Source organism: Triturus cristatus, chromosome 11 (assembly GCF_964204655.1).
Source record: "Triturus cristatus chromosome 11, aTriCri1.1, whole genome shotgun sequence".
Taxonomy (NCBI): domain Eukaryota; kingdom Metazoa; phylum Chordata; class Amphibia; order Caudata; family Salamandridae; genus Triturus; species Triturus cristatus.
In genome coordinates this window covers 1,132,458,624-1,132,486,073 of record NC_140594.1, presented here as the reverse complement: position 1 = coordinate 1,132,486,073, position 27,450 = coordinate 1,132,458,624, and the positions used below count along the sequence as shown (strand labels likewise).

The 27,450-nt window shown below is 49.3% G+C and overlaps 1 protein-coding gene across 2 annotated transcripts in view; it reads left to right on the top strand.

Annotated features, from left to right (window-relative positions):
• Positions 1-27,450, top strand: part of ARMC9 (armadillo repeat containing 9) — a 542,713-nt gene that overhangs the window by 265,560 nt on the left and 249,703 nt on the right. For both annotated transcript variants that reach the window (XM_085635734.1, XM_085635735.1), the window contains exon 14: positions 18,033-18,156. In XM_085635734.1, coding sequence (XP_085491860.1) covers positions 18,033-18,156 — 124 coding nt within the window. The remainder of the gene's footprint in view (positions 1-18,032; positions 18,157-27,450) is intronic.

Below are 27,450 nucleotides of genomic sequence, written 5' to 3'. Positions count from 1 at the left end.
GGACTTCCTAATCAAGCATCCTTCACAGAGGGCCTGATCGATTAATCTTCGATAAGCAGGATAAATACAAATTATTTTCCGTACAATCTTGCAAGTGGAGATTCCAAATAAATTGAAGGGTCCAGGAAGTAATATTTTTGGCTAGTCTAAACCTCAGATCTGTCACCGCAGTTTGTCTTTTGGATAGGTACATCTATGCATTGTGGGTGATGGCCAGCAACATCTTGCCGGCTGTCCTGGAGGACATCAGGGCCTCATTAGCCAAATGATACATGATGGTCAGGCTGCAGCCTAATATGTGCTCTGAGCTGACCTGGACACTACAGGCTGCCTTGGCAGTTCTCAGAAGACAGTCATAGATAAGATCGACCAGCATTTCTGGAGACGGATCAGTGTCCTTAATGGACATATCCTGAACGGCTCTGGTCTACTTGGAAAAGGGCTGATTCGGTGCTGGAATGATATAAGGGTTTTCGCCCCACAACATGATCTCTGGTGCTGGAGACACCCGCTAAACAATTTCTCTATCCTTACAGAAAATTTGGAAGCTATTCCAGAGTGTTTGTTTATAGACCATGCCAGCCCTCTCAACTGGCACTGCAGCAACCAACTCGGCCCTTTCTAGCTAGGCGGCATGGATTGCATCAGAGGGATTTGTCCAAACAAGCACGGGCAGCAGTCCTTCAGTTCTTCCTCTCCTGCTGCAGTGGCTGCCAATCCACTTTTGTTTGTCCTTTCTGGCTAACGTCTAGGAGGTGGGTGACAGAATACACTATTGCCTACCCATCTGGAGATCCAGCACATGGGACATGTGGGTCATGCAAATTGTTCAAAGGGGCGATGCCCTACCCTTCATCTCCTCCCTACTCTACCTTTCTACCACAGTGGAGCGACTTTCAGAGGACCGCTCTCCCCTCTGGAAGTAGAAAGTCAAACTTCTGTTGGCCATCAGACTTGGATGCGTCTCCCATTACTTTCTCATTCTGAGGAAGTATGGTGGCCCCAGGCCTAATTTGGACCTTCATCCACTGAATGACTGGTTCAAAATGCATACTCTGGCTCGGATACTTTAAGCCCTGGATCCAGGAGACTGCATGCGCCCTTGTACCTGCGGGATGTATATTTCCATATATCAATTGGGCAGTCCCACAAGCGTTACCTGCAGCTCAAGGTTGGACAGGAACACTTTAAATTTGCCATGTTCCCCTTCAGCCCCTCGGTTGGTATGAAAGTGATAGCAGTTGTCGTTCCCTTCTTCAGAGTTCAGGAGTACATGTATTCCTGTCCCTAAATTACAGTTGTTAAAGGCAAACTCGCCATAGTCGTTCAAAGATCACCTCTGCATGTTGACCAAATTCCTAAAATTGTTTGGTTTAACCATCAATAACTCTAAAACAAATGCCCTTTTGCACCAAAGGAATAGGGTTCTCTTATAACATCAATAAATGACAATGTATCCTCTGGTGGACTATATATTATACACCATTCACATTCATAACGGTCACTCGTATCTCGTTCTTCAAAAATAACACAAAATGGAAAAATATCGTTCTCTGCTCCAAATAATGTGCCAACACGCACATGTGGTAATAGAATTTTTACAAAACGGTTGATTAACAACAATAAAAACAGTTCATAATAAGGAAGATTCAAATGTCACAGAGAATCATATATATTTCACATCTCTACACAAATAGTACTAGTATCCTGCAACAATTGTATACACATAAGACTCAATCTTGCAAAAGAAAATAAACCACATGGAAAAAGGAAAAAAAAGAGAGCATTAAAAAACAATACACTTTGTCATCACTACAGCACATCCGTGTAAAAATAGCGTTAAGGCTGGAACTCGATATGTTGAAATATATTTGATATCTTTTGTGCGAACCCGCAACTCAGATCAGGTGTCCAAGCGTCGACGCGTTTCGATGGTATCATCCTGGTTAAACCATCTCTCTCAAGACAGTAATATTAACTCCCGAGTTGCATATGTAAGGACAACCAATATAATATACCTTCCAGATATTGTTTTCTTAATGGAGAGATTACAAACGCACATTTGCTGGGGGGATTCACTGGTTCGCAGTATCACAGGCATCCCTCAAATGGCTCGTTCAGAAAACCAATCTTCCAAGTTACAGTTCACAGCTTACACAACAGCCGATGCTTCCTTCATAGTGCACTGAGAGGCACCGCCACAGATGCCCCGGTGGGGCTCTTATAGAAATGACATACTGCACTGAGGGCACCGCCACAGATGCCCCGGTGGGGCTCTTATAGAAATGACATACTGCACTGAGGGCACCGCCACAGCTGCCCCGGTGGGGCTCTTATAGAAATGACATACTGCACTGAGGGACACCGCCACAGATGCACCGGTGGGGCTCTTATAGAAATGACATACTGCACTGATGGCACCGCCACAGATGCCCCGGTGGGGCTCTTATAGAAATGACATACTGCACTGAGGGCACCGCCACAGCTGCCCCGGTGGGGCTCTTATAGAAATTACATACTGCACTGAGGGGCACCGCCACAAATGCCCCGGTGGGGCTCTTATAGAAATGACATACTGCACTGAGGGCACCGCCACAGATGCCCCGGTGGGGCTCTTATAGAAATGACATACTGCACTGAGGGCACCGCCACAGATGCCCCGGTGGGGCTCTTATAGAAATGACATACTGCACTGAGGGCACAGCCACAGATGCCCCGGTGGGGCTCTTATAGAAATGACATACTGCACTGAGAGGCACCGCCACAGATGCCCCGGTGGGGCTCTTATAGAAATGACATACTGCACTGAGGGGCACCCCCACAGATGCCCCGGTGGGGCTCTTATAGAAATGACATACTGCACTGAAGGGCACCCCCACAGATGCCCCGGTGGGGCTCTTATAGAAATGACATACTGCACTGAGGGGCACCCCCACAGATGCCCCGGTGGGGCTCTTATAGAAATGACATACTGCACTGAGGGGCACCGCCACAGATGCCCCGGTGGGGCTCTTGTAGAAATGACATACTGCACTGAGGGGCACCGCCAAAGATGCCCCGGTGGGGCTCTTGTAGAAATGACATACTGCACTGAGGGCACTGCCACAGATGCCCCGGTGGGGCTCTTATAGAAATGGCATACTACACTGAGGGGCACCCGCACAGATGCCCCGGTGGGGCTCTTACAGAAATGACATACTGCACTGAGAGGCACCGCCACAGATGGCCCTGTGGGGCTCTTATAGAAATGACATACTGCACTGAGAGGCACCGCCACAGATGCCCCGGTGGGGCTCTTATAAAAATGACATACTGCACTGAGGGGCACCCCCACAGATGCCCCGGTGGGGCTCTTATAGAAATGACATACTGCACTGAGAGCACTGCCACAGATGCCCCGGTGGGGCTCTTATAGAAATGACATACTGCACTGAGGGGCACCACCACAGATGCCCCGGTGGGGCTCTTATAGAAATGACATCTTTAATAATGCCCCATAGTTTACGCTGTGTCCTCAAATAGTATTATCTTGTTAGTATGCTACTAGCCAGGGAACTTTAAAATAAGGGTTCCAAATCTGTCCCTTCATCAATTGGGTCTTAATCTCCAAAATCCAGCACTGTTCTACATCCGGTCTGCGTTTATTAAAACAAACAAAATACTACTATTTGAGGACACAGAGTAAACTATTGGTCTTCAACTATGGGGCATTATTAAAGATGTCATTTCTATAAGAGCCCCACTGGGGCATCTGTGGCAGTGCCCTCAGTGCAGTATGTCATTTCTATAAGAGCCCCACCGGGGCATCTGTGGCGGTGCCCCTCAGTGCAGTATGTCATTTCTATAAGAGCCCCACCGGGGCATCTGTGGGGGTGCCCCTCAGTGCAGTATGTCATTTCTATAAGAGCCCCACCGGGGCATCTGTGGGGGTGCCCTTCAGTGTAGTATGTCATTTCTATAAGAGCCCCACCGGGGCATCTGTGGGGGTGCCCCTCAGTGCAGTATGTCATTTCTATAAGAGCCCCACCGGGGCATCTGTGGCGGTGCCCTCAGTGCAGTATGTCATTTCTATAAGAGCCCCACCGGGGCATCTGTGGCGGTGCCCTCAGTGCAGTATGTCATTTCTATAAGAGCCCCACCGGGGCATCTGTGGCGGTGCCCCTCAGTGCAGTATGTCATTTCTATAAGAGCCCCACCGGGGCAGCTGTGGCGGTGCCCTCAGTGCAGTATGTCATTTCTATAAGAGCCCCACCGGGGCATCTGTGGCGGTGCCCCTCAGTGCAGTATGTCATTTCTATAAGATCCCCACCGGGGCATCTGTGGCGGTGTCCCTCAGTGCAGTATGTCATTTCTATAAGAGCACCACCGGGGCAGCTGTGGCGGTGCCCTCAGTGCAGTATGTCATTTCTATAAGAGCCCCACCGGTGCATCTGTGGCGGTGTCCCACAGTGCAGTATGTCATTTCTATAAGAGCCCCACCGGGGCAGCTGTGGCGGTGCCCTCAGTGCAGTATGTCATTTCTATAAGAGCCCCACCGGGGCATCTGTGGCGGTGCCTCTCAGTGCAGTATGTCATTTCTATAAGAGCCCCACCGGGGCATCTGTGGCGGTGCCCTCAGTGCAGTATGTCATTTCTATAAGAGCCCCACCGGGGCATCTGTGGCGGTGCCCCTCAGTGCAGTATGTCATTTCTACAAGAGCCGCACCGGGGCAGCTGTGGCGGTGCCCTCAGTGCAGTATGTCATTTCTATAGGAGCCCCACCGGGGCAGCTGTGGCGGTGCCCTCAGTGCAGTATGTCATTTCTATAAGAGCCCCACCGGGGCATCTGTGGGGGTGCCCTTCAGTGCAGTATGTCATTTCTATAAGAGCCCCACCAGGGCATCTGTGGGGGTGCCCCTCAGTGCAGTATGTCATTTCTATAAGAGCCCCACCGGGGCATCTGTGGCGGTGCCCTCAGTGCAGTATGTCATTTCTATAAGAGCCCCACCGGGGGATCTGTGGCGGTGCCCCTCAGTGCAGTATGTCATTTCTATAAGAGCCCCACCGGGGCAGCTGTGGCGGTGCCCTCAGTGCAGTATGTCATTTCTTTAAGAGCCCCACCGGGGCATCTGTGGCGGTGCCCCTCAGTGCAGTATGTCATTTTTATAAGAGCCCCACCGGGGCATCTGTGGCGGTGTCCCTCAGTGCAGTATGTCATTTCTATATGAGCCCCACCGGGGCAGCTGTGGCGGTGCCCTCAGTGCAGTATGTCATTTCTATAAGAGCCCCACCGGTGCATCTGTGGCGGTGTCCCTCAGTGCAGTATGTCATTTCTATAAGAGCCCCACCGGGGCAGCTGTGGCGGTGCCCTCAGTGCAGTATGTCATTTCTATAAGAGCCCCACCGGGGCAGCTGTGGCGGTGCCCTCAGTGCAGTATGTCATTTCTATAAGAGCCCCACCGGGGCATCTGTGGCGGTGCCTCTCAGTGCAGTATGTCATTTCTATAAGAGCCCCACCGGGGCATCTGTGGCGGTGCCCTCAGTGCAGTATGTCATTTCTATAAGAGCCCCACCGGGGCATGTGTGGCGGTGCCCCTCAGTGCAGTATGTCATTTCTATAAGAGCCGCACCGGGGCAGCTGTGGCGGTGCCCTCAGTGCAGTATGTCATTTCTATAAGAGCCCCACCGGGGCAGCTGTGGCGGTGCCCTCAGTGCAGTATGTCATTTCTATAAGAGCCCCACCGGGGCATCTGTGGCGGTGCCCCTCAGTGCAGTATGTCATTTCTATAAGAGCCCCACCGGGGCATCTGTGGCGGTGTCCCTCAGTGCAGTATGTCATTTCTATAAGAGCCCCACCGGGGCATCTGTGGCGGTGTCCCTCAGTGCAGTATGTCATTTCTATAAGAGCCCCACCGGGGCAGCTGTGGCGGTGCCCTCAGTGCAGTATGTCATTTCTATAAGAGCCCCACCGGTGCATCTGTGGCGGTGTCCCTTAGTGCAGTATGTCATTTCTATAAGAGCCCCACCGGGGCAGCTGTGGCGGTGCCCTCAGTGCAGTATGTCATTTCTATAAGAGCCCCACCGGGGCAGCTGTGGCGGTGCCCTCAGTGCAGTATGTCATTTCTATAAGAGCCCCACCGGGGCATCTGTGGCGGTGCCTCTCAGTGCAGTATGTCATTTCTATAAGAGCCCCACCGGGGCATCTGTGGCGGTGCCCTCAGTGCAGTATGTCATTTCTATTAGAGCCCCACCGGGGCATCTGTGGCGGTGCCTCTCAGTGCAGTATGTCATTTCTATAAGAGCCCCACCGGGGCACCTGTGGCGGTGCCCTCAGTGCAGTATGTCATTTCTATAAGAGCCCCACCGGGGCATCTGTGGCGGTGCCCTCAGTGCAGTATGTCATTTCTATAAGAGCCCCACCGGGGCACCTGTGGCGGTGCCCTCAGTGCAGTATGTCATTTCTATAAGAGCCCCACCGGGGCATCTGTGGCGGTGCCCTCAGTGCAGTATGTCATTTCTATAAGAGCCCCACCGGGGCATCTGTGGCGGTGCCTCTCAGTGCAGTATGTCATTTCTATAAGAGCCCCACCGGGGCATCTGTGGCGGTGCCCTCAGTGCAGTATGTCATTTCTATAAGCGCCCCACCGGTGCATCTGTGGCGGTGTCCCTCAGTGCAGTATGTCATTTCTATAAGAGCCCCACCGGGGCAGCTGTGGCGGTGCCCTCAGTGCAGTATGTCATTTCTATAAGAGCCCCACCGGGGCAGCTGTGGCGGTGCCCTCAGTGCAGTATGTCATTTCTATAAGAGCCCCACCGGGGCATCTGTGGCGGTGCCTCTCAGTGCAGTATGTCATTTCTATAAGAGCCCCACCGGGGCATCTGTGGCGGTGCCCTCAGTGCAGTATGTCATTTCTATAAGAGCCCCACCGGGGCATGTGTGGCGGTGCCCCTCAGTGCAGTATGTCATTTCTATAAGAGCCCCACCGGGGCAGCTGTGGCGGTGCCCTCAGTGCAGTATGTCATTTCTATAAGAGCCCCACCGGTGCATCTGTGGCAGTGTCCCTCAGTGCAGTATGTCATTTCTATAAGAGCCCCACCGGGGCAGCTGTGGCGGTGCCCTCAGTGCAATATGTCATTTCTATAAGAGCCCCACCGGGGCAGCTGTGGCGGTGCCCTCAGTGCAGTATGTCATTTCTATAAGAGCCCCACCGGGGCATCTGTGGCGGTGCCTCTCAGTGCAGTATGTCATTTCTATAAGAGCCCCACCGGGGCATCTGTGGCGGTGCCCTCAGTGCAGTATGTCATTTCTATAAGAGCCCCACCGGGGCATGTGTGGCGGTGCCCCTCAGTGCAGTATGTCATTTCTATAAGAGCCGCACCGGGGCAGCTGTGGCGGTGCCCTCAGTGCAGTATGTCATTTCTATAAGAGCCCCACCGGGGCAGCTGTGGCGGTGCCCTCAGTGCAGTATGTCATTTCTATAAGAGCCCCACTGGGGCATCTGTGGCTGTGCCCCTCAGTGCAGTATGTCATTTCTATAAGAGCCCCACCGGGGCATCTGTGGCGGTGTCCCTCAGTGCAGTATGTCATTTCTATAAGAGCCCCACTGGGGCAGCTGTGGCGGTGCCCTCAGTGCAGTATGTCATTTCTATAAGAGCCCCACCGGTTCATCTGTGGCGGTGTCCCTCAGTGCAGTATGTCATTTCTATAAGAGCCCCACCGGGGCAGCTGTGGCGGTGCCCTCAGTGCAGTATGTCATTTCTATAAGAGCCCCACCGGGGCAGCTGTGGCGGTGCCCTCAGTGCAGTATGTCATTTCTATAAGAGCCCCACCGGGGCATGTGTGGCGGTGCCCCTCAGTGCAGTATGTCATTTCTATAAGAGCCGCACCGGGGCAGCTGTGGCGGTGCCCTCAGTGCAGTATGTCATTTCTATAAGAGCCCCACCGGGGCAGCTGTGGCGGTGCCCTCAGTGCAGTATGTCATTTCTATAAGAGCGCCACCGGGGCATCTGTGGCGGTGCCCCTCAGTGCAGTATGTCATTTCTATAAGAGCCCCACCGGGGCATCTGTGGCGGTGTCCCTCAGTGCAGTATGTCATTTCTATAAGAGCCCCACCGGGGCATCTGTGGCGGTGTCCCTCAGTGCAGTATGTCATTTCTATAAGAGCCCCACCGGGGCAGCTGTGGCGGTGCCCTCAGTGCAGTATGTCATTTCTATAAGAGCCCCACCGGTGCATCTGTGGCGGTGTCCCTCAGTGCAGTATGTCATTTCTATAAGAGCCCCACCGGGGCAGCTGTGGCGGTGCCCTCAGTGCAGTATGTCATTTCTATAAGAGCCCCACCGGGGCAGCTGTGGCGGTGCCCTCAGTGCAGTATGTCATTTCTATAAGAGCCCCACCGGGGCATCTGTGGCGGTGCCTCTCAGTGCAGTATGTCATTTCTATAAGAGCCCCACCGGGCATCTGTGGCGGTGCCCTCAGTGCAGTATGTCATTTCTATTAGAGCCCCACCAGGGCATCTGTGGCGGTGCCTCTCAGTGCAGTATGTCATTTCTATAAGAGCCCCACCGGGGCACCTGTGGCGGTGCCCTCAGTGCAGTATGTCATTTCTATAAGAGCCCCACCGGGGCATCTGTGGCGGTGCCCTCAGTGCAGTATGTCATTTCTATAAGAGCCCCACCGGGGCACCTGTGGCGGTGCCCTCAGTGCAGTATGTCATTTCCATAAGAGCCCCACCGGGGCATCTGTGGCGGTGCCCTCAGTGCAGTATGTCATTTCTATAAGAGCCCCACCGGGGCATCTGTGGCGGTGCCTCTCAGTGCAGTATGTCATTTCTATAAGAGCCCCACCGGGGCATCTGTGGCGGTGCCCTCAGTGCAGTATGTCATTTCTATAAGAGCCCCACCGGGGCATGTGTGGCGGTGCCCCTCAGTGCAGTATGTCATTTCTATAAGAGCCGCACCGGGGCAGCTGTGGCGGTGCCCTCAGTGCAGTATGTCATTTCTATAAGAGCCCCACCGGGGCAGCTGTGGCGGTGCCCTCAGTGCAGTATGTCATTTCTATAAGAGCCCCACTGGGGCATCTGTGGCTGTGCCCCTCAGTGCAGTATGTCATTTCTATAAGAGCCCCACCGGGGCATCTGTGGCGGTGTCCCTCAGTGCAGTATGTCATTTCTATAAGAGCCCCACCGGGGCAGCTGTGGCGGTGCCCTCAGTGCAGTATGTCATTTCTATAAGAGCCCCACCGGTTCATCTGTGGCGGTGTCCCTCAGTGCAGTATGTCATTTCTATAAGAGCCCCACCGGGGCAGCTGTGGTGGTGCCCTCAGTGCAGTATGTCATTTCTATAAGAGCCCCACCGGGGCAGCTGTGGCGGTGCCCTCAGTGCAGTATGTCATTTCTATAAGAGCCCCACCGGGGCATCTGTGGCAGTGCCTCTCAGTGCAGTATGTCATTTCTATAAGAGCCCCACCGGGGCATCTGTGGCGGTGCCCTCAGTGCAGTATGTCATTTCTATTAGAGCCTCACCGGGGCATCTGTGGCGGTGCCTCTCAGTGCAGTATGTCATTTCTATAAGAGCCCCACCGGGGCACCTGTGGGGGTGCCCTCAGTGCAGTATGTCATTTCTATAAGAGCCCCACCGGGGCATCTGTGGCGGTGCCCTCAGTGCAGTATGTCATTTCTATAAGAGCCCCACCGGGGCACCTGTGGCGGTGCCCTCAGTGCAGTATGTCATTTCTATAAGAGCCCCACCGGGGCATCTGTGGCGGTGCCCTCAGTGCAGTATGTCATTTCTATAAGAGCCCCACCGGGGCATCTGTGGCGGTGCCTCTCAGTGCAGTATGTCATTTCTATAAGAGCCCCACCGGGGCATCTGTGGCGGTGCCCTCAGTGCAGTATGTCATTTCTATAAGAGCCCCACCGGGGCATCTGTGGCGGTGCCCCTCAGTGCAGTATGTCATTTCTATAAGAGCCCCACCGGGGCATCTGTGGCGGTGTCCCTCAGTGCAGTATGTCATTTCTATAAGAGCCCCACCGGGGCAGCTGTGGCGGTGCCCTCAGTGCAGTATGTCATTTCTATAAGAGCCCCACCGGTGCATCTGTGGCGGTGTCCCTCAGTGCAGTATGTCATTTCTATAAGAGCCCCACCGGGGCAGCTGTGGCGGTGCCCTCAGTGCAATATGTCATTTCTATAAGAGCCCCACCGGGGCAGCTGTGGCGGTGCCCTCAGTGCAGTATGTCATTTCTATAAGAGCCCCACCGGGGCATCTGTGGCGGTGCCTCTCAGTGCAGTATGTCATTTCTATAAGAGCCCCACCGGGGCATCTGTGGCGGTGCCCTCAGTGCAGTATGTCATTTCTATAAGAGCCCCACCGAGGCATGTGTGGCGGTGCCCCTCAGTGCAGTATGTCATTTCTATAAGAGCCGCACCGGGGCAGCTGTGGCGGTGCCCTCAGTGCAGTATGTCATTTCTATAAGAGCCCCACCGGGGCAGCTGTGGCGGTGCCCTCAGTGCAGTATGTCATTTCTATAAGAGCCCCACTGGGGCATCTGTGGCTGTGCCCCTCAGTGCAGTATGTCATTTCTATAAGAGCCCCACCGGGGCATCTGTGGCGGTGTCCCTCAGTGCAGTATGTCATTTCTATAAGAGCCCCACCGGGGCAGCTGTGGCGGTGCCCTCAGTGCAGTATGTCATTTCTATAAGAGCCCCACCGGTTCATCTGTGGCGGTGTCCCTCAGTGCAGTATGTCATTTCTATAAGAGCCCCACCGGGGCAGCTGTGGCGGTGCCCTCAGTGCAGTATGTCATTTCTATAAGAGCCCCACCGGGGCAGCTGTGGCGGTGCCCTCAGTGCAGTATGTCATTTCTATAAGAGCCCCACCGGGGCATCTGTGGCAGTGCCTCTCAGTGCAGTATGTAATTTCTATAAGAGCCCCACCGGGGCATCTGTGGCGGTGCCCTCAGTGCAGTATGTCATTTCTATTAGAGCCTCACCGGGGCATCTGTGGCGGTGCCTCTCAGTGCAGTATGTCATTTCTATAAGAGCCCCACCGGGGCACCTGTGGGGGTGCCCTCAGTGCAGTATGTCATTTCTATAAGAGCCCCACCGGGGCATCTGTGGCGGTGCCCTCAGTGCAGTATGTCATTTCTATAAGAGCCCCACCGGGGCACCTGTGGCGGTGCCCTCAGTGCAGTATGTCATTTCTATAAGAGCCCCACCGGGGCATCTGTGGCGGTGCCCTCAGTGCAGTATGTCATTTCTATAAGAGCCCCACCGGGGCATCTGTGGCGGTGCCTCTCAGTGCAGTATGTCATTTCTATAAGAGCCCCACCGGGGCATCTGTGGCGGTGCCCTCAGTGCAGTATGTCATTTCTATAAGAGCCCCACCGGGGCATCTGTGGCGGTGCCTCTCAGTGCACTATGAAGGAAGCATCGGCTGTTGTGTAAGCTGTGAACTGTAACTTGGAAGATTGGTTTTCTGAACGAGCCATTTGAGGGATGCCTGTGATACTGCGAACCAGTGAATCCCCCCAGCAAATGTGCGTTTGTAATCTCGCCATTAAGAAAACAATATCTGGAAGGTATATTATATTGATTGTCCTTACATATGCAACTCGGGAGTTAATATTACTGTCTTGAGAGAGATGGTTTAACCAGGATGATACCATCGAAACGCGTCGACGCTTGGACACCTGATCTGTGCTGCGGTTTCGCACAAAAGATATCAAATATATTTCAACATATCGAGTTCCAGCCTTAACGCTATTATTACACAGATGTGCTGTAGTGATGACAAAGTGTATTGTTTTTTAATGCTCTCTTTTTTTTCCTTTTTCCATGTGTTTTATTTTCTTTTGCAAGATTGAGTCTTATGTGTATACAAGTGTTGCAGGATACTAGTACTATTTGTGTAGAGATGTGAAATATATATGATTCTCTGTGACATTTGAATCTTCCTTATTATGAACTGTTTTTATTGTTGTTAATCAACCGTTTTGTAAAAATTCTGTTACCACATGTGCGTGTTGGCACATTATTTGGAGCAGAGAACGATATTTTTCCATTTTGTGTTATTTTTGTAGTGAGCGATACTAGTGACCTGTATGAATGTGAATAGTGAATAATATATAGTCCACCAGAGGATACATTGTCATTTAATAACATCAATGAGCCAAAGTCCCACATGAGCCCCATGTTGGGAGTTACATTCATTGGGGCACTTTTAAACACGTGATGTCAAAGCCTTTCCTCTACCTCTGTGAGTCTAGGACATTTATGGTATGATCCTGATGTTTCAGGACGATCCTGGGCGTTACTTGTGGGCATATGTATCAACATCTCCATTTGCGATTCTCAAATAGCGATTTTTTGAGAATCGCTATTTGAGAATTGCAAAACGGGATGTATCTAAAAATTCGTAGAAATTTTGCGATTTCTTAAAATTCCTTAATTGCGATTAGCAAATTGCGAAATCGCAATTAAGGAATACCTTCCCATTCATTCCTATGGGCCAGGAGGCCCCTAGCAATGAATGGGAATTCTTTCTCAATTTGCGAATCATTATTTGCTAATCGCAAATTGAGAATATTTTCAAAGGTGCAAGGGTGTCATGATGACACCCTGATGCACCCCTGAAATCAGCATGTGTGCGCATATGGCGCACATACATGCCCTAAGGGCATGTATGTGCGCCACATGGCACTTTGAAAAATGCCACAAAGTGCATTTTTCAAAGAAATCACAAATTACCACCAACTTGAAGTTGGTGGTAATTTGCGATTTCTCCTTAAGAAATCGCTCAACTTGGGTGCGTGTTACGTAGCATTTAAGGAATCGCAATTTGCGATTTCTTAAATGCTTACGCAAACTTAAGAAATCGTAAAATTAGCCATTCCTTAAGAATGCGCTGCTGAAATGCCTCATACATCTCATTTTGCGATTTTGTATTTGCAAACACTGTTTTTTGCGATTCGCAGCGTTTGCGAATACAAAATCGTTTGATACATATGCCCCTTGGTCTCCTGACCTTGTGCATCCTCATCCCGATTGTGTGCATACTTGCCCTGCAATGGAACCTGAGATCCCAGTGGGCCCAGCATCATGGATGCCTCGCTGACTCCATTCAGATGTCAAGGCAGGCAGCGAAGGACCTACACTGGGGCCTGACTGCGGTAGCCCACTCCCCTTCCCCAACCCAGGGTCCATGGTGATGACAGATGTGCCCCAGCTGGGTTGAGGGTAGGTATCTTGAACAGGTGGAGATGAGAGCACTCTGGTGGAGAGCCAACTCTATATCGATCTTTTGGTGCTTTGAGTAATCCATCTGGTTCTACACTCCTTCCGGCCATCCATTAAAGGGATGCTGCTGCAGGTCGTCTTAGACAACACGACCACCATATGGTACTACAACAATCAGAGGCAGTTGGATCATTGAGCCTGTATCAAGACGCGCTGCCCCTCTGTAGGTGGATGGACCAACAAAGTTTCTTCCTGTTCACCAACCACTGAGCGGGGTCCTTGAATACCAGAGAGGACAACCTTAGCAGGTGTAGTCTGGTGGACCAAGAGTGCTGTCTTCATCTTGAGGTGGCGCCGGATCTCTTTGTCCAAGTGCCCTGGCTAGATCTATGTACCTCAGTCGAGATCACACAATGCTAGCAATTCAGCTTATTGGCTTTTCCTTTAAAGCATACATTTGGAAATGCATTCCGGATGCAATTGAAGGGAAGACTCCTGCACAAACGTGCCCTGATAACTCTCCTGCCTTGAGATTGGAGGAAGATCTAGATAGATAGGGCCCACGTCTTTCTCTTCCTCTGACTGGGCCAAGAGGATGTGGTAGCCAGAGCTCATTGAGCATTTATCCTTCGATCAAGTTCCACTTTGGGAGCACCTCCAGGCAGGGTGCAGCATCTGAGTCTCCAAAACCTACACCTCCAATCCTTTGACTTGCTGGCTGAGGTGGTTGATGTCATCCTTGTGGTCAGGCGGCTTTCCCCAAAGTTGATCTATGCTCCGCTCTGGGGCATATTTGTTGCCTGGTGTGGTGCCTGACCCACCAACCCATTACTATCCATGCTCTTTCCTTAGCCAGCAAAGGAACAGTGAAAGGTTATTTGCCTGCCCTTTGGGCCTTCCTGTGTTTACCTGACCAGCCGTCTATATTTAAGCCAGCGGTTGTGATTTGTTTCATGGAATGTTTGACTCGCATGTTTCCCACCAAACCATTTGTTATGTCTCAATGGGCTCTGAACTTGTTCCTAGACATTTTTCTTGTGCACGACCTTCGAATCTAGGCACAGCTGTTCCTTAAGACTTCAAATACAGAAGACTCTCTTCCTCATTGCAGTTATGTCACCATGCCATGTGAGTGAACTGCAGGCGCTTTCAGTCCAATAGCCATACACCACTTCCCTTCTTGAGAAATTAGTACTGACGACCCGGTCCGCCTTCGTTCCAAAGATCGGCCCTCCTTTCTACCTTGGTCGATTGAACCCTCTGCCACTGTTAATTGTTTTGTGCCCCAACTCACCCCTCAGAAGAGAGAGAGATATTTCATCACCATGACCCTTAGAGAGTGTTAAACGTTTTCATCTGCTGCATAAAGAGCTATGGTGTAGGTGATCATCTATTTCTGGGATTTTCTGGTGTAATGAAAGGCTTTGCAGAAGAGGGCACAAACAAAGTGGACAGCCCTCTCCATCAAAATCTGTTATGTACTTACCAAGAAGCAGCCTACTGAAGATCTGTGGGCCCAATCCACAGGGCCAAGCCCACCACAGTGTCTTTGGTGCGAGGAGTACCTGCTCTAGACATCTGCCAGGATTCGACGTGGGAGTCGATGCACAAAGGCCTGACACTCTGGCCCGCTGGGAAGGCCAGTTCACTTGCCTGGTTCTGCAGTGCTTTTAGTTCTGAGTCCACTTACAGACCCTCCGCCTTTGGGAGATACTACTGTGATATCTACTTTACAGGTGATAAATCTACAGTTAGAGGTATCCATCAGAAGAACACGGACTTACCTTCGATATGGCTGCTTCTAGCAGATAATATGTCTAACTACAGATTCCATACAGCCCTCCCACCACCCTGTTCTTTGGAGTGGCCTCTTTAACATCTAAAAGGGTCCAAGTTAGGAGATCAGCACGGTGGCTCAGTTCGCTCTGTTCTCCGTATCCAAGGGCGTGGAAGAAATAAAATATAAGAAACTTGCGCCAGCGTGAAGTGGAATATATCCCACTCTGCTCCTTCCCCTCTTGGGTGGTATGGAGTCACTGTGGACTCACACTGTGCCACCTGCCAGTGTCTGGGAGCACTTGTAGAAGAATTCTTGTAATCCAGTCTGGGCCCAGGATAATCTAAAGGTGCAGAATCTGCCATTCGGTAGAGTAACCACCAGAAAGAACGTTACCGAAGGTAAGCAACTCGCTGAACTGCGTCAGAAAAAGATTCCTTATAATCTCTGGGCAGATGCATAGGTTAGTCATTTTCTGTCCCTGCCTTAATTATGCATCTGTACACCAATGTATTGTCTATAATTAGTAAAAGAGATTTCCTCAGTTTTTATCGTAAGTAGTTTTTGGATAGACCGATGCAACCACTGCATAGTATAAATTCAATATCTGCATCTCATCAACTCTATTTCATATTTTTGGGGAGGGTTGATAACAGTAATGCCTCCCTGGAGCCATGGTCCCTTGTAATGGGACAGTACTTTGAGCAGCTTAGGCATGGAAAACCAAGAGCTCTCCAAGGTGGAGCCCATTGGAGTCCTGTCTTTTCAGATTTGAAAACAAAGTTGTTGGATTTTGCAGCTTAAACAACTAAAACATTCACGTTGGTAGGGATGCTCCTCAGACTGGCAGGAGTTCATCCGGTCATATCAGAGAGCTGGCATAGTCCCAACTGAAGGCACAGATCAAAGCATGTCTTTACACAAGAGTGTCCTTGTGTCAAAGCTCTGTAAATAACAGGTGTCTCTATGACCCAAGCCACTGGTCCTGGTGTTGATCCACTGTGGGTCTTTGTTTCCTCTCCTCTTCGGCCAGGTTTCGTCCCAGCTCATCAGGAACAAACACCACAGATGAAACAAACTGGTGTTTGTTGTCTGGTGACTCATTCTCAGTGTACAGTGTCTTATCTGGGACTAGCGGCACTTTCATACATAGCTACAATTTGAAATGAAACCTCACAAAATTGCTTGCAGACCCAGACGTCTTTATAGCTCTGTTACAGTAAAAACGATTAACTGTCTACAAGACAATCTGTGATTTTCAGAACTTTCCACCTGGGAGAGCTACAAATCTAATTGGCATCTCATGATAGACTTGTAAACTAGTTATTCGAAGAAGTGTGGGGTAAGGTGCTTGTGTTTTCCTGCATTCTACTTTTCCAAGGCGTTTGTTTTGCTGTTCTTTTTAAATTAAACATCTGGTGTAGTGCAACATGGTACATCTTTCTCCAATGATACCCAAGGTGACCTGGGTATCTCAAGGCGTGGCCCACAGAGCCCAGTGTGCCATGTGGACTCGAGATCCACCTCATGGGACCCATGGCCCGGTGAGCCCGGTGTACCATGGACTCGAGATGCACCTCACGGGACCCATGGCCCGCAGAGCCCAGTGTGCCATGTGGACTCGAGATCCACCTCACGGGACCCATGGCCCGCAGAGCCCGGTGTGCCATGTGGACTCGAGATCCACCTCATGGGACCCATGGCCCGCAGAACCCAGTGTGCCATGTGGACTCGAGATGCACCTCACGGGACCCATTGGCTGTGTAGCCTGGTGTGCCATGTGGGTCGAGATCCACCGTAATGGGACCCATCTGTAGTGGTTGAGCTGGGGAGGGCATGGCCAAGTAATTCGGGCATGATGACATCTATCGTGTTAAGATGAAGACCTACTTGCATATGGTTGAGCCCCTCCTTTTAATAGCACAGTGAACTGAGAGCAGTGAACTGGGGCAGTGCCAGTTGGTATGATTGATTCAGGTATTCCCTGAATCGCATTTTATGTTCTTGTGGTCAGAGCCCTACTAATGTCACGGTCTGGTGTTCCTGGCACACTGAGTAGCCTCTGCTGAGAAATGACTCTTACAAGGCAGCTTTCTGGAAAACATTTGTCATCCTATTTTTATTGTTGTGTTTTTTTTAAACCTTTATTGGTTTTTTAGACAATCAAAACCATAAAGTCAACAATTGAATCCAGTAAGAGCTTAATTCATATGCTTGAAGGAGTAAAGCTAAGAGATTCATCCGGTGAGCACAGTAAGGATCACACGGTTCATTACTCATGTTTGCGTATTTGCAGGAGAGATTGTCAAGTGTACACAACAAGAGGAGATATATAACTTTTGAAAGAGGGGGAGGGATGGGGTGTGGCGGTATCTTGCGAAGAAACGGCATGGAACGCTAATGCATTTGGCATGAGGGCTGGCCCAGACAGTGTGAATGGGGTTGTATAAGATGTAGATGAGCAAAGCGGAGTGGAGTGGGGGAACAGCAGGTACTGCCAGACACGCTTAATGCGCGGCAGCCACTACGGGGGGAGGTATAATTTCTAGTGTGGAGCAGAAACTCTGAGAGAAGGGTGGCCCAATTGGTGGAAATGGGTTGGTTGCGGTGACCCCGGACCTCCTTGTAGCGAACTGCGCCGTGCCAGGCATCTAGAGAAGGGGTCACTGAGGAACATCAGTGCAGGGTTAGAGTACATTTGGCGAGGAGAAGTGACAGGGAGGCGAAGCGCATGCACACTTATGCTGCCTGAAGATGCCGAGTGAACACGCCTTCTATTTGTGGATATCAGTGCGCTGTATGACTTGTCGCAATGTTTCGTGCACTTTTTTCCAGAAGTAGTGCAGAGCTTGGCAGGACCATATCATGTGCTCTAGGCTAGCGCCTGAAGCCTGACAGCGAGGGCAATGGGCATTTGCTTGCAGGAAGAAGGGATTACTTTGGGCTGGGGTGAAGTAGGCGCGATGTAGCTTGAAGAATTGCAGGTCTTTGAAAGCATCAACATTTGTCATCTTAACTCTTTCTGTCTTCTTTTGGCATCAGGCCGCCTGTACCTGTCGCAGAACCCACGGCTCATTAGGGCCCTGGAAGAAACACTGAAGGCAGAAGACAAGGACTCAGTTACAAGGGAGAATGTCCTGGGTGCCCTACAGAAGCTCAGCCTGAGGTAAGGAAACCGAACTGGGGTCTAGTAGAAGAGTGAGACTCAACACAGCTTGTCTGATTCCCTCATCTACAGTGAGGCATCATCGGCATGCTTGATTCCCTAATCTTCAGTGAGGCATCAACGACATGCCTATACCATGCATCTAGAGTGAGGCATCAACGACATGCCTGATTCCCTCATCTACAGTGAGACATCAACAGCATGCCTGATTCCCTCATCTAGAGTGAGGCATCAACAGCATGCCTGATTTCCTCATCCACAGTGAGGCATCAACAGCATTGCTGATTCCCTCCTCTGCAATGAGGCATCAACGACATGCCTATTCCACTCATCTAGAGTGAGGCATCAATGACATGCCTAATTCATTCATCTGCAGTGAGGCATCATTGGCATCTGTGATTCCTTCATCTACAGTGAGACATCAACAGCATGCCTGATTCCCTCATCTAAAGTGAGGCATTGGCAGCATGCCTGATTCCCTCATCTGCAGTGAGGCATCAGCAGCATGCCTGATTCCCTCATCTAGAGTGAGGCATCAACAGCATTCCTGATTCCCTCATCTGCAGTGAGGTATTAACAGCATGCCTGATTCCCTCATCTGCAGTGAGGGATCAACAGCATGCCTGATTCCCTCATCTGCAGCGAGGCATCAACGACACACCTGGTTCCCTCATCTGCAGTGCGGCATCATAGGCATGCCTGATTCCCTCATCTGCAGTAAGGCATCATAAGCATGCCCGATTCCCTCCTCTACAGCGAGGCATCAACAGCATGCCTGATTCCCTCATCTACAGCGAGGCATCAAAGCCATACCTGATTACTTTATCTACAGTGAGGCATCAACAGCATTCCTGATTCCCTTATCTACAGCGAGGCATCAATGGCATGTCTGATTCCTTCACCTACAGCGAGGCATCGACATGCCTGATTCCCTCACCTACAGTGATGCTTCAACGACATGCCTGATTCCCTTATCTACAGCGAGGCACCATTTACATACCTGATTCCCTCATCTACAGTGAGGCATCATAGGCATGTCTGATTCCCTCATCTACAGAGAGGCATCATAGGCATGCCTAATTCCCTCATCTATAGTGAGGCATCATTGACATACATGATTCCCTCATCTACAGTGAGGCATCAATGACATTGCTGATTCCCTCATCTGCAGTGACGCATCAACGGCATGCCTGATTCCCTTATCTACAGTGCGGCATCATAAGCATGCCTGATTCCCTCATCTGCAGTGAGGCATCGACAACATGCCTAATTCCCTCATCTACAGTGAGGCATTAACGGCATGCCTGAATCCTTCATCTAGAGTGAGGCATCAATGACATGCCTGATTCCCTCATCTACAGTGAGACAGCATCGGCATGCCTGATTCCCTTATCTCTAGTGAGGCATCATAAGCATGCCTGATTCCCTCATCTGCAGTGAGGCATCAACGGCATGCCTGATTCCCTCCTCTGCAGTGAGGCATCAACAACATGCCTGATTCCCTCATCTACAGTGAGGCATCAACGGCATGCCAGATTCCTTCATCTAGAGTGAGGCATCATTGGCATGCCCATTCCACTCATCTAGAGTGAGGCACAGACGGCATCCCTGATTCACTCTTCTAGAGTGAAGCACAGACGGCATGCAGGAATCACTCTTCTAGAGTGAGACACAGACTGCATGCCTGATTCAATCTTCTAGAGTGAGGCACAGACGGCATGCCTGATTCAGTCTTCTAGAGTGAGGCACAGATGACATGCCTGATTCACTCTTCTAGAGTGAGGCACAGACTGCATGCCTGATTCAGTCTTCTTGGGTGCGGCACAGACGGCAGGCAGGATTCACTCTTCTAGAGTGAGGCACAGACTGCATGCCTGATTCAATCTTCTTGAGTGAAGCACAGACGGCATGCCTGCTTCAGTCTTCTTAGAGTGAGGCACAGGCGGCATGCCTGATTCAGTCTTCTAGAGTACGGCACAGACGGCATGCAGGTTTCACTCTTCTAGAGTGAAGCACAAGACTGCATCCATGATTAACTCATCTAGAGTAAATCTTAGAAAGTGTGGGTGAGTCACTCCTCTAGATCACTTGTCAGGAGTCTCCCTGTTTAAAAAGTGCGTTTGAAAATGGTTCCCCCACACCTTTCTTGTATATCCCCGTCCCTGAAGTGCTACTGTTCTAAGAGGAGTTTTTAAATCCTTGAGTACCTTGGACTAACTTTCAGCTACTCATCACTGCAGGAGACACCTGTTGATCTTCCGCCCTAGGGTTTATGGCTTCTTTATCTAGTTATCCATGCGAGAACAAAATATCTAACCTAGGTTTAGTTGTGCTATCAGCATAGGTCATGGTGTGTGCTTATGGACTCTGTCTCCCTGAATAGCCCAATGATTCACCCACAGTTTAGGGGCTAGGGTTGAGTTGTGCCATCAGCATAGATCATGGTGTGTGCTTATGGCCTCTGGCTCCCCTGAATAGCCCAATGATTCACCCGCAGTTTAGGGGCTTGGGTTGAGTTGTGCCATCAGCATAGGTCATGGTGTGTGTTTGAGGCCTCTGGCTCCCCTGAATAGCCCAATGATTCACCCGCAGTTTAGGGGCTTGGGTTGAGTTGTGCTATCAGCATAGGCCATGGTGTGTGTTTGGGGCCTCTGGCTCCCTGAATAGCCCAATGATTCACCCACAGTTTAGGGGCTAGGGTTGAGTTGTGCCATCAACATAGGTCGTGGTGTGTGTTTGGGGCCTCTGGGTCCCCTGAATAGCCCAATGATTTAACCACAGTTTAGGGGCTAGGGTTTAGTTGTGCTATCAGCATAGGTCATGGTGTGTTTGTGGCCTCTGGCTCCCCTGAATAGCCTAATGATTCACCCGCAGTTTAGGGGCTAGGGTTGAGTTGTGCCATCAGCATAAGTCATGGTGTGTGTTTGTGGCCTCTGGCTCCCCTGAATAGCCCAATGATTCACCCGCAGTTTAGGGGCTAGGGTTGAGTTGTGCCATCAGCATAGGTCATGGTGTGTGTTTGTGGCCTCCGGCTCCCCTGAATAGCCCAATAATTCCCCACAGTTTAGGGGCTAGGGTTGAGTTGTGCCATCAGCATAAGCCATGGTGCGTGTTTATGGCCTCCAGCTCCCCTGAATAGCCCAATGATTCACCCACAGTTTAGGGGCTAGGGTTGAGTTGTGCCATCAGCATAGGTCATGGTGTGTGTTTGTGGCCTCCGGCTCCCCTGAATAGCCCAATGATTTACCCACAGTTTAGGGGCTAGGGTTGAGTTGTGCCATCAGCATAGGCCATGGTGTGTTTGTGGACTCTGGCTCCCCTGAATAGCCCAATGATTCCCCCACTGTTTAGGGGCTAGGGTTGAGTTGTGCCATCAGCATAGGTCATTGTGTGTGTTTGGGGCCTCTGGCTCCCCTGAATAGCCCAATTATTCACCCGCAGTTTAGGGGCTAGGGTTGAGTTGTGCCATCAGCATAGGCCATGGTGTGTGCTTATGGCCTCTGGCTCCCCTGAATAGCCCAATGATTCACCCGCAGTTTAGGGGCTTGGGTTGAGTTGTGCCATCAGCATAGGTCATGGTGTGTGTTTGAGGCCTCGGGCTCCCCTGAATAGCCCAATGATTCACCCGCAGTTTAGGGGTTAGGGTTGAGTTGTGCCATCAGCATAGGTCATGGTGTGTGCTTATGGACTCTGGCTCCCTGAATAGCCCAATGATTCACCCGCAGTTTAGGGGCTAGGGTTGAGTTGTGCCATCAGCATAGGTCGTGGTGTTTGTTTGTGGCCTCTGGCTCCCCTGAATTGCTCAATGATTCACCCACAGTTGAGGGGCTAGGGTTGAGTTGTGCCATCAGCATAGGTCATGGTGTGTGTTTGTGGCCTCCGGCTCTCCTGAATAGCCCAATGATTCACCCACAGTTTAGGGGCTAGGGGTTTAGTTGTGCCATCAGCATAGGCCATGGTGTGTGTTTGGGGCTTCTGGTTCCCCTGAATAGCCCAATGATTCCCCACAGTTTAGGGGCTAGGGTTGAGTTGTGCCATCAGCTTAGGCCATAGTGTGTGTTTGGGGCTTCTGGCTCCCTTGAATAGCCCAATGATGCACCCACAGTTTAGGGGCTTGGGTTGAGTTTTGCAATCAGCATAGGCCATGGTGTGTGTTTGGGGCCTCTGGCTCCCCTGAATAGCCCAATGATTCACCCGCGGTTTAGGGGCTAGGGTTGAGTTGTGCCATCAGCATAGGCCATGGTGTGTGTTTGGGGCCTCTGGCTCCCCTGAATAGCCCAATGATTCACCCGCAGTTTAGGGGCTAGGGCTCAGTTGTTGAAGGGTCTGTCGGTGACTGCTGAAGCAGGGAGCAGAGACCTGAATCCCCCTGGAAGCAGCTTGAAACATCTCAGCTTGGTAAGACATATCCTGTGCCCTTTCTTTGCCTAGAGGAGTTTACTAAGGTGTGGCTGGTGCAGGTGCAGGTGTAGATGTGAAGTGGGGGTCATCAATATAAAGATTCCTTGTCCTCTTCCCTTCTTTCAAAGAGGTGGCGCCAATGTTCATTCTGTCTGTCGCTTCCTCTAGGCCGCTCTTCACTGATCTATGCGGCGCTCATTGAATCTTGACATCATGGCCGTCCCCACAAGCTTTCCTCTTGGGACAGGACCTCCAAACTACTGAACACTTCACTGCAGCTGCTTCTGTTGGGCGGGACCCTCTAAATATGTATTGCAAAGCCTCCCCAACCTGTTTGCTTTCTTGTTGCCATTCGATCCATTAGACCAAAGCCCCCGCTTTCAATCAGGCGTATCCAAACATGTCTGTCCATGTCTGAAAGAACAACAAACCGAATCCCTTTTAGGATCTTCTAGCACATGCAATAGACGTATGTTTGGACAAAGTCCTATGCAGCATACCAATACATGCTGGTGAGAGTGAAGGTCAGTGGGTGGAAGCTGGCAGCCCAGAGAAACACAGGAATGACAGCGTTTTATGTATTTGTGAGATCTCTATTAGGGAACAGAACCATCATTTTGAAATTTCAAAGCATCAATGCAAAAACATTCCATGTCATAGCTTCGAACTTGTTTTTGAGGGAGGTGTTTAGTTCTCTTGTTTTCTTTTTTATGGGGGAGTAGGGGTTCCTTTCATGCTTTCAGTCATCTTTTTTTACGCTAAAGCGTGCAGGAACCCGTATTTAGTTACACACATCACAACTTATGTGTAGGAAGCATGCTAGAGGACTGCAAGATGATGAGTACGATTAAAGGGTTTGAGCATGTTTGAATGAATCCACAACAAAGGAACAATTTGATCATTATGAAGAGCCGGTCAAACAAAGATTTGTGTTTGCCAAGGAAGGATCATTGTTGGCTACAAATACTGTACAAAGGCGTTAGTGATGCCTACAGAAGAATAATATTCAGATGTATCTAGTGATTGCTACCACAGGTTTGCAGTGTACAAAAAACTGTTGTTACTTTTACCTAATGGTGCTAAATTTGTACGCCTCAAATGTTTAAATGTTGACACGGCACCTTCAGAAATTGAATTTGTGACGTGTTCACACAGTTTTGTCTGCAGCAACTGTTTAACTCACTGAGCCATCATCACAGCTTCTAAAAATATTTCTGCCTAAAGTTCTTAGTCTAATAATTGGGTTTATATTTTTATTCATGATTTTTCTTAAAACCCTTATAAAAAGTAAAGCGAGTGATGGCGACGTGGTTAGGTGTTGAGTAGTAATGGATACAAAGCACAGGTTAGTGTGACAGATTTTTTGCAGCAACTGACAAAGTATTATTTACAGCCAAATATTAAAAACCCATTTCATTTAGCTAGTTTTAATTAATGACTTTTGTGGTGGAGCACATTTCAGATGCCGCCGTTGTGGTGAAACGAATCATACATATGCATTCTCTGTTGTGACTCCGTCTCTCAAAGAGTTCACTGCATCTTGCATCTTTCTGTTCATTGCTTCATGACTCAAAGGACCTCTTTTGCTGTAACCTAAATCTTATACATTTTTGTCCTACTCAAGTGCCTAGCGGTAAATAGAGATCACCGTGTTCTCGCAAGACTTTAGTACTACACTGTAATTCAACTATTTCATGTTAATTTACATGTAACTGTCAGATCAATCTCAAAGCTAAACTGTTTAATAGTATATTTAATACATCTTTTAATTGCTAATCACATTATTAATTGCGAATTGTTTGATAATTACATTGTTTCTTTCAACAAAAAATTATATTCCAGAAATACATTTTCCAAGGTTATTACAGCTACATGTATACATTCCATGAGTCCTAAACTAAAGTAAAATAAATTCTTTTTTTATAGTCAGGCAATTAAGCGATGTTCTTTGATTAGGCAGAGCGATGGGATTAATTGTACTAAAATTCCAGTCAGAGAAGTCCTTGATGTGTAGACTGACAGGACCCTAAATGTCTAGAAATACGATTGTGTGCTATATTGATGAGTAGGCTGTTATATTGGTGACTTAAAGCTGGAACATAATGCATTGGAATATTATCTTAGTCAGTTGTAAGATGAGGCTAGTAGACCTTCCAACCAGAAGACGCCAAAAAACTCCAAGCATGGTCAAAAGTGTATGTTTCACCCCAATCCATGTCAATTGATTCACCAGAAAAGTAAGATGAAATAGAACAAAGTACAGGTAGAAAGCAAACATGAAACAGAAGACAGTACATAGACAGCCTGCAGCCCTGTCTTTATGGACTCCTGTGGTGTCTTAAGAAGCCACTCACAGTTGAGGGTATCTTTGTATGTGTCTACCATGAATGAACTGCTTCTCAGAATTGCCTCTCTTTTGCATGTCCTGTGATCCCCTAAGATGTCTAAGATTTTAATGCTAAACATTCAAGTCTTAGGATGGAATGACACTTATCTGGTGAGGGCGCATCCCAACTTTTGGACTATCTTCCTTCCTTTTGAATTTTAAAGTTCTCATAATCCTCGCCAACTCCTCTTCAGCACTGTTATTGGACTTGGTTAATATTTCACTTATACAGTATTGCGTGATAATCCGGCTGGAAGAGTTTTCTTGTGTTTTTAAATGTACTTTAAGGGATTCGTACTTTCCCACGTGGACAAGAATCATGCTTCTTTGCAATTTAGGTTGCTATATACATTCCTTAAATAATTCTTAGAAGTACCATCTCTTAACCTGTTTTTCTAAATGTATTTTATTTTGCACATCGTTGCATAATGTGATTAACTTTTATTTATGTTTGGATTTATCATGGATATTTCGCCCACTTTATATTGCAAAAGTGGCAAATAAGTTTTGCATGTGTGTGGTTGTGTTTTTGTAGTTTCCGAACTAATTAGATAATAAGGATAGACCTCAGGTCTCTTGCTTTGTTTCTGTACCTTGCTCTGAGTCTGTACTAGGCACATTTGTGAGTTCTCTGCCATGCGATCAATGTTTTCCGTCTAAAACCAAACCTGGGTGTGACTCACTAGGTTTACAAAATCTGCACAAAGTCGAGAGCATTAATTTCCTTTTTTGTCTACCATTCTATGTGTGTATATCGCCAATCTGCACAAAACCCCAGAGTGTCCCTAGCTCCTTTGTGGTGGACGAGCAGCATCGGGGATCACTTTGTAGCCGAGGGGTTCGCCATTCAGAAGCTTGCAGAGCATGTTTTCCCCATCATCCTCTCTCCGGGTATCCCTGTGCTATTCGGAAATGTGTGAGAAGCGTGACGCAGTAGTGTTGTTTAATCAGAGAAAGGGGCACACTTTTGGCATTAGGAAGGCTTTCACTCTTGCTTTTTTTGTGCCTTATTACCTGTGGTCTTTCCGTTTTTTCTGTATTCATTAGGTTGCTTTTGTTGTGAATTACGTGCTTACTGAAATATGCGGCAGTACATATCGCAAGAGAAAATAAAGACAGAGTAAATCCTAATACACTAAGTACCATAGAGAATTTGCAAGGGAACCACGCTGAAATTAGGGCCACAGTCATTGTATCCACAGGTTGTTCTGTGCTCTACACACACTGTTATTGGTATTACCGCTCACTCTGTGTAAAATAATTGGATGGCCAACATTGAGATTTGGCCATATAATTGATCAGTATGCTACAGAAATAATACTCACAGGGAACTAAAAAGACTTGGACACTTGGAACAAGGAAAATTCCTTCTTTTAATTCAGCCGAGGTATTCTGTGGGTAAGGATTCCGACACAGAAGGGAGAACGAGTTACATCCTCAAAGCTGCAAGTGTGCCGCCTTGTCAGTGCTCAGCAGGAGCGGGCGTTTGTGCTGAATCCAAAATGGAAGCTCACGTTCAATCCATTGGTACTGCACAAATGCACTGCAGTTAGTTGTGCCAGCAGATGCACTCGGGACGTTTGGTGTGCAAGGAAGTGGGCGACGTTTTTATACCATTGGTAGGTAATAAAGATGTGGTTGCTGTAGCAGCGATCTATTCCCACATGCATCTGCTGTTGTGTGCTTGGTGGCGTACAGTTGCATAAAGGGGCAATGGTAGCAACCTGATTGTTCTTGGACTCCCGCATTCAGCAGCCATGACCTGTCTTATGTTAGTGGCTTAAAGCTGGAATAATGCAGTGAAATATTATCTTAGGTCCGGGGGTGTGCCTTTGGTCCCCTCCATTGCCTCTGGACTTAGCATTGTATGCGAGTTGCACAATGAGGAAATCCAATGTTTCCTCTTGTTGATGTCAATGCTTCTTACCAAGGCACTGTGACTGCACACTGTCATTCACATTTTGAGATCCCTCTGTAGCCTCCTCACCTGATGCCGCTCGCTTCCATTGGAGAACATGCAGGGTTTGTACTTCTGTTTATAACCAGCGTGTGATGACCCATCTCTTTGCAAACAGCATCCAATGCTGGCCTCTCCAAAGCACACTGGAGTTCATGGGCCCATCTTACTTCGGCAGAGGGGTCATGAACCATTAAGGTCCCCGGAGCCACTTGCACCTAGAACATCGATGGAACCTGGGCTTGGAAGATGGGGGGGGGGTGTGTCATGAACCATTAAGTTCCTCTGAGCCACCTGCACCTAGAACATCGATGGAACCTGGGCTTGGAAGATGGGGTGGGTCATGAACCATTAAGGTCCTCGGAGCCATTTGCACCTAGAACATCGATGGAACCTGGGCTTGAGGGGGGGGGGGCGCGAGTCATGAACCATTCAGGTCCCCGGAACCACTTGTATCTAGAACATCGATGGAACCTGGGCTGGGGGGGTCATGAACCATAAAGATCTCTGGGGCCACTTGCACCTAGAACATCGATGGAACCAGGGCTGG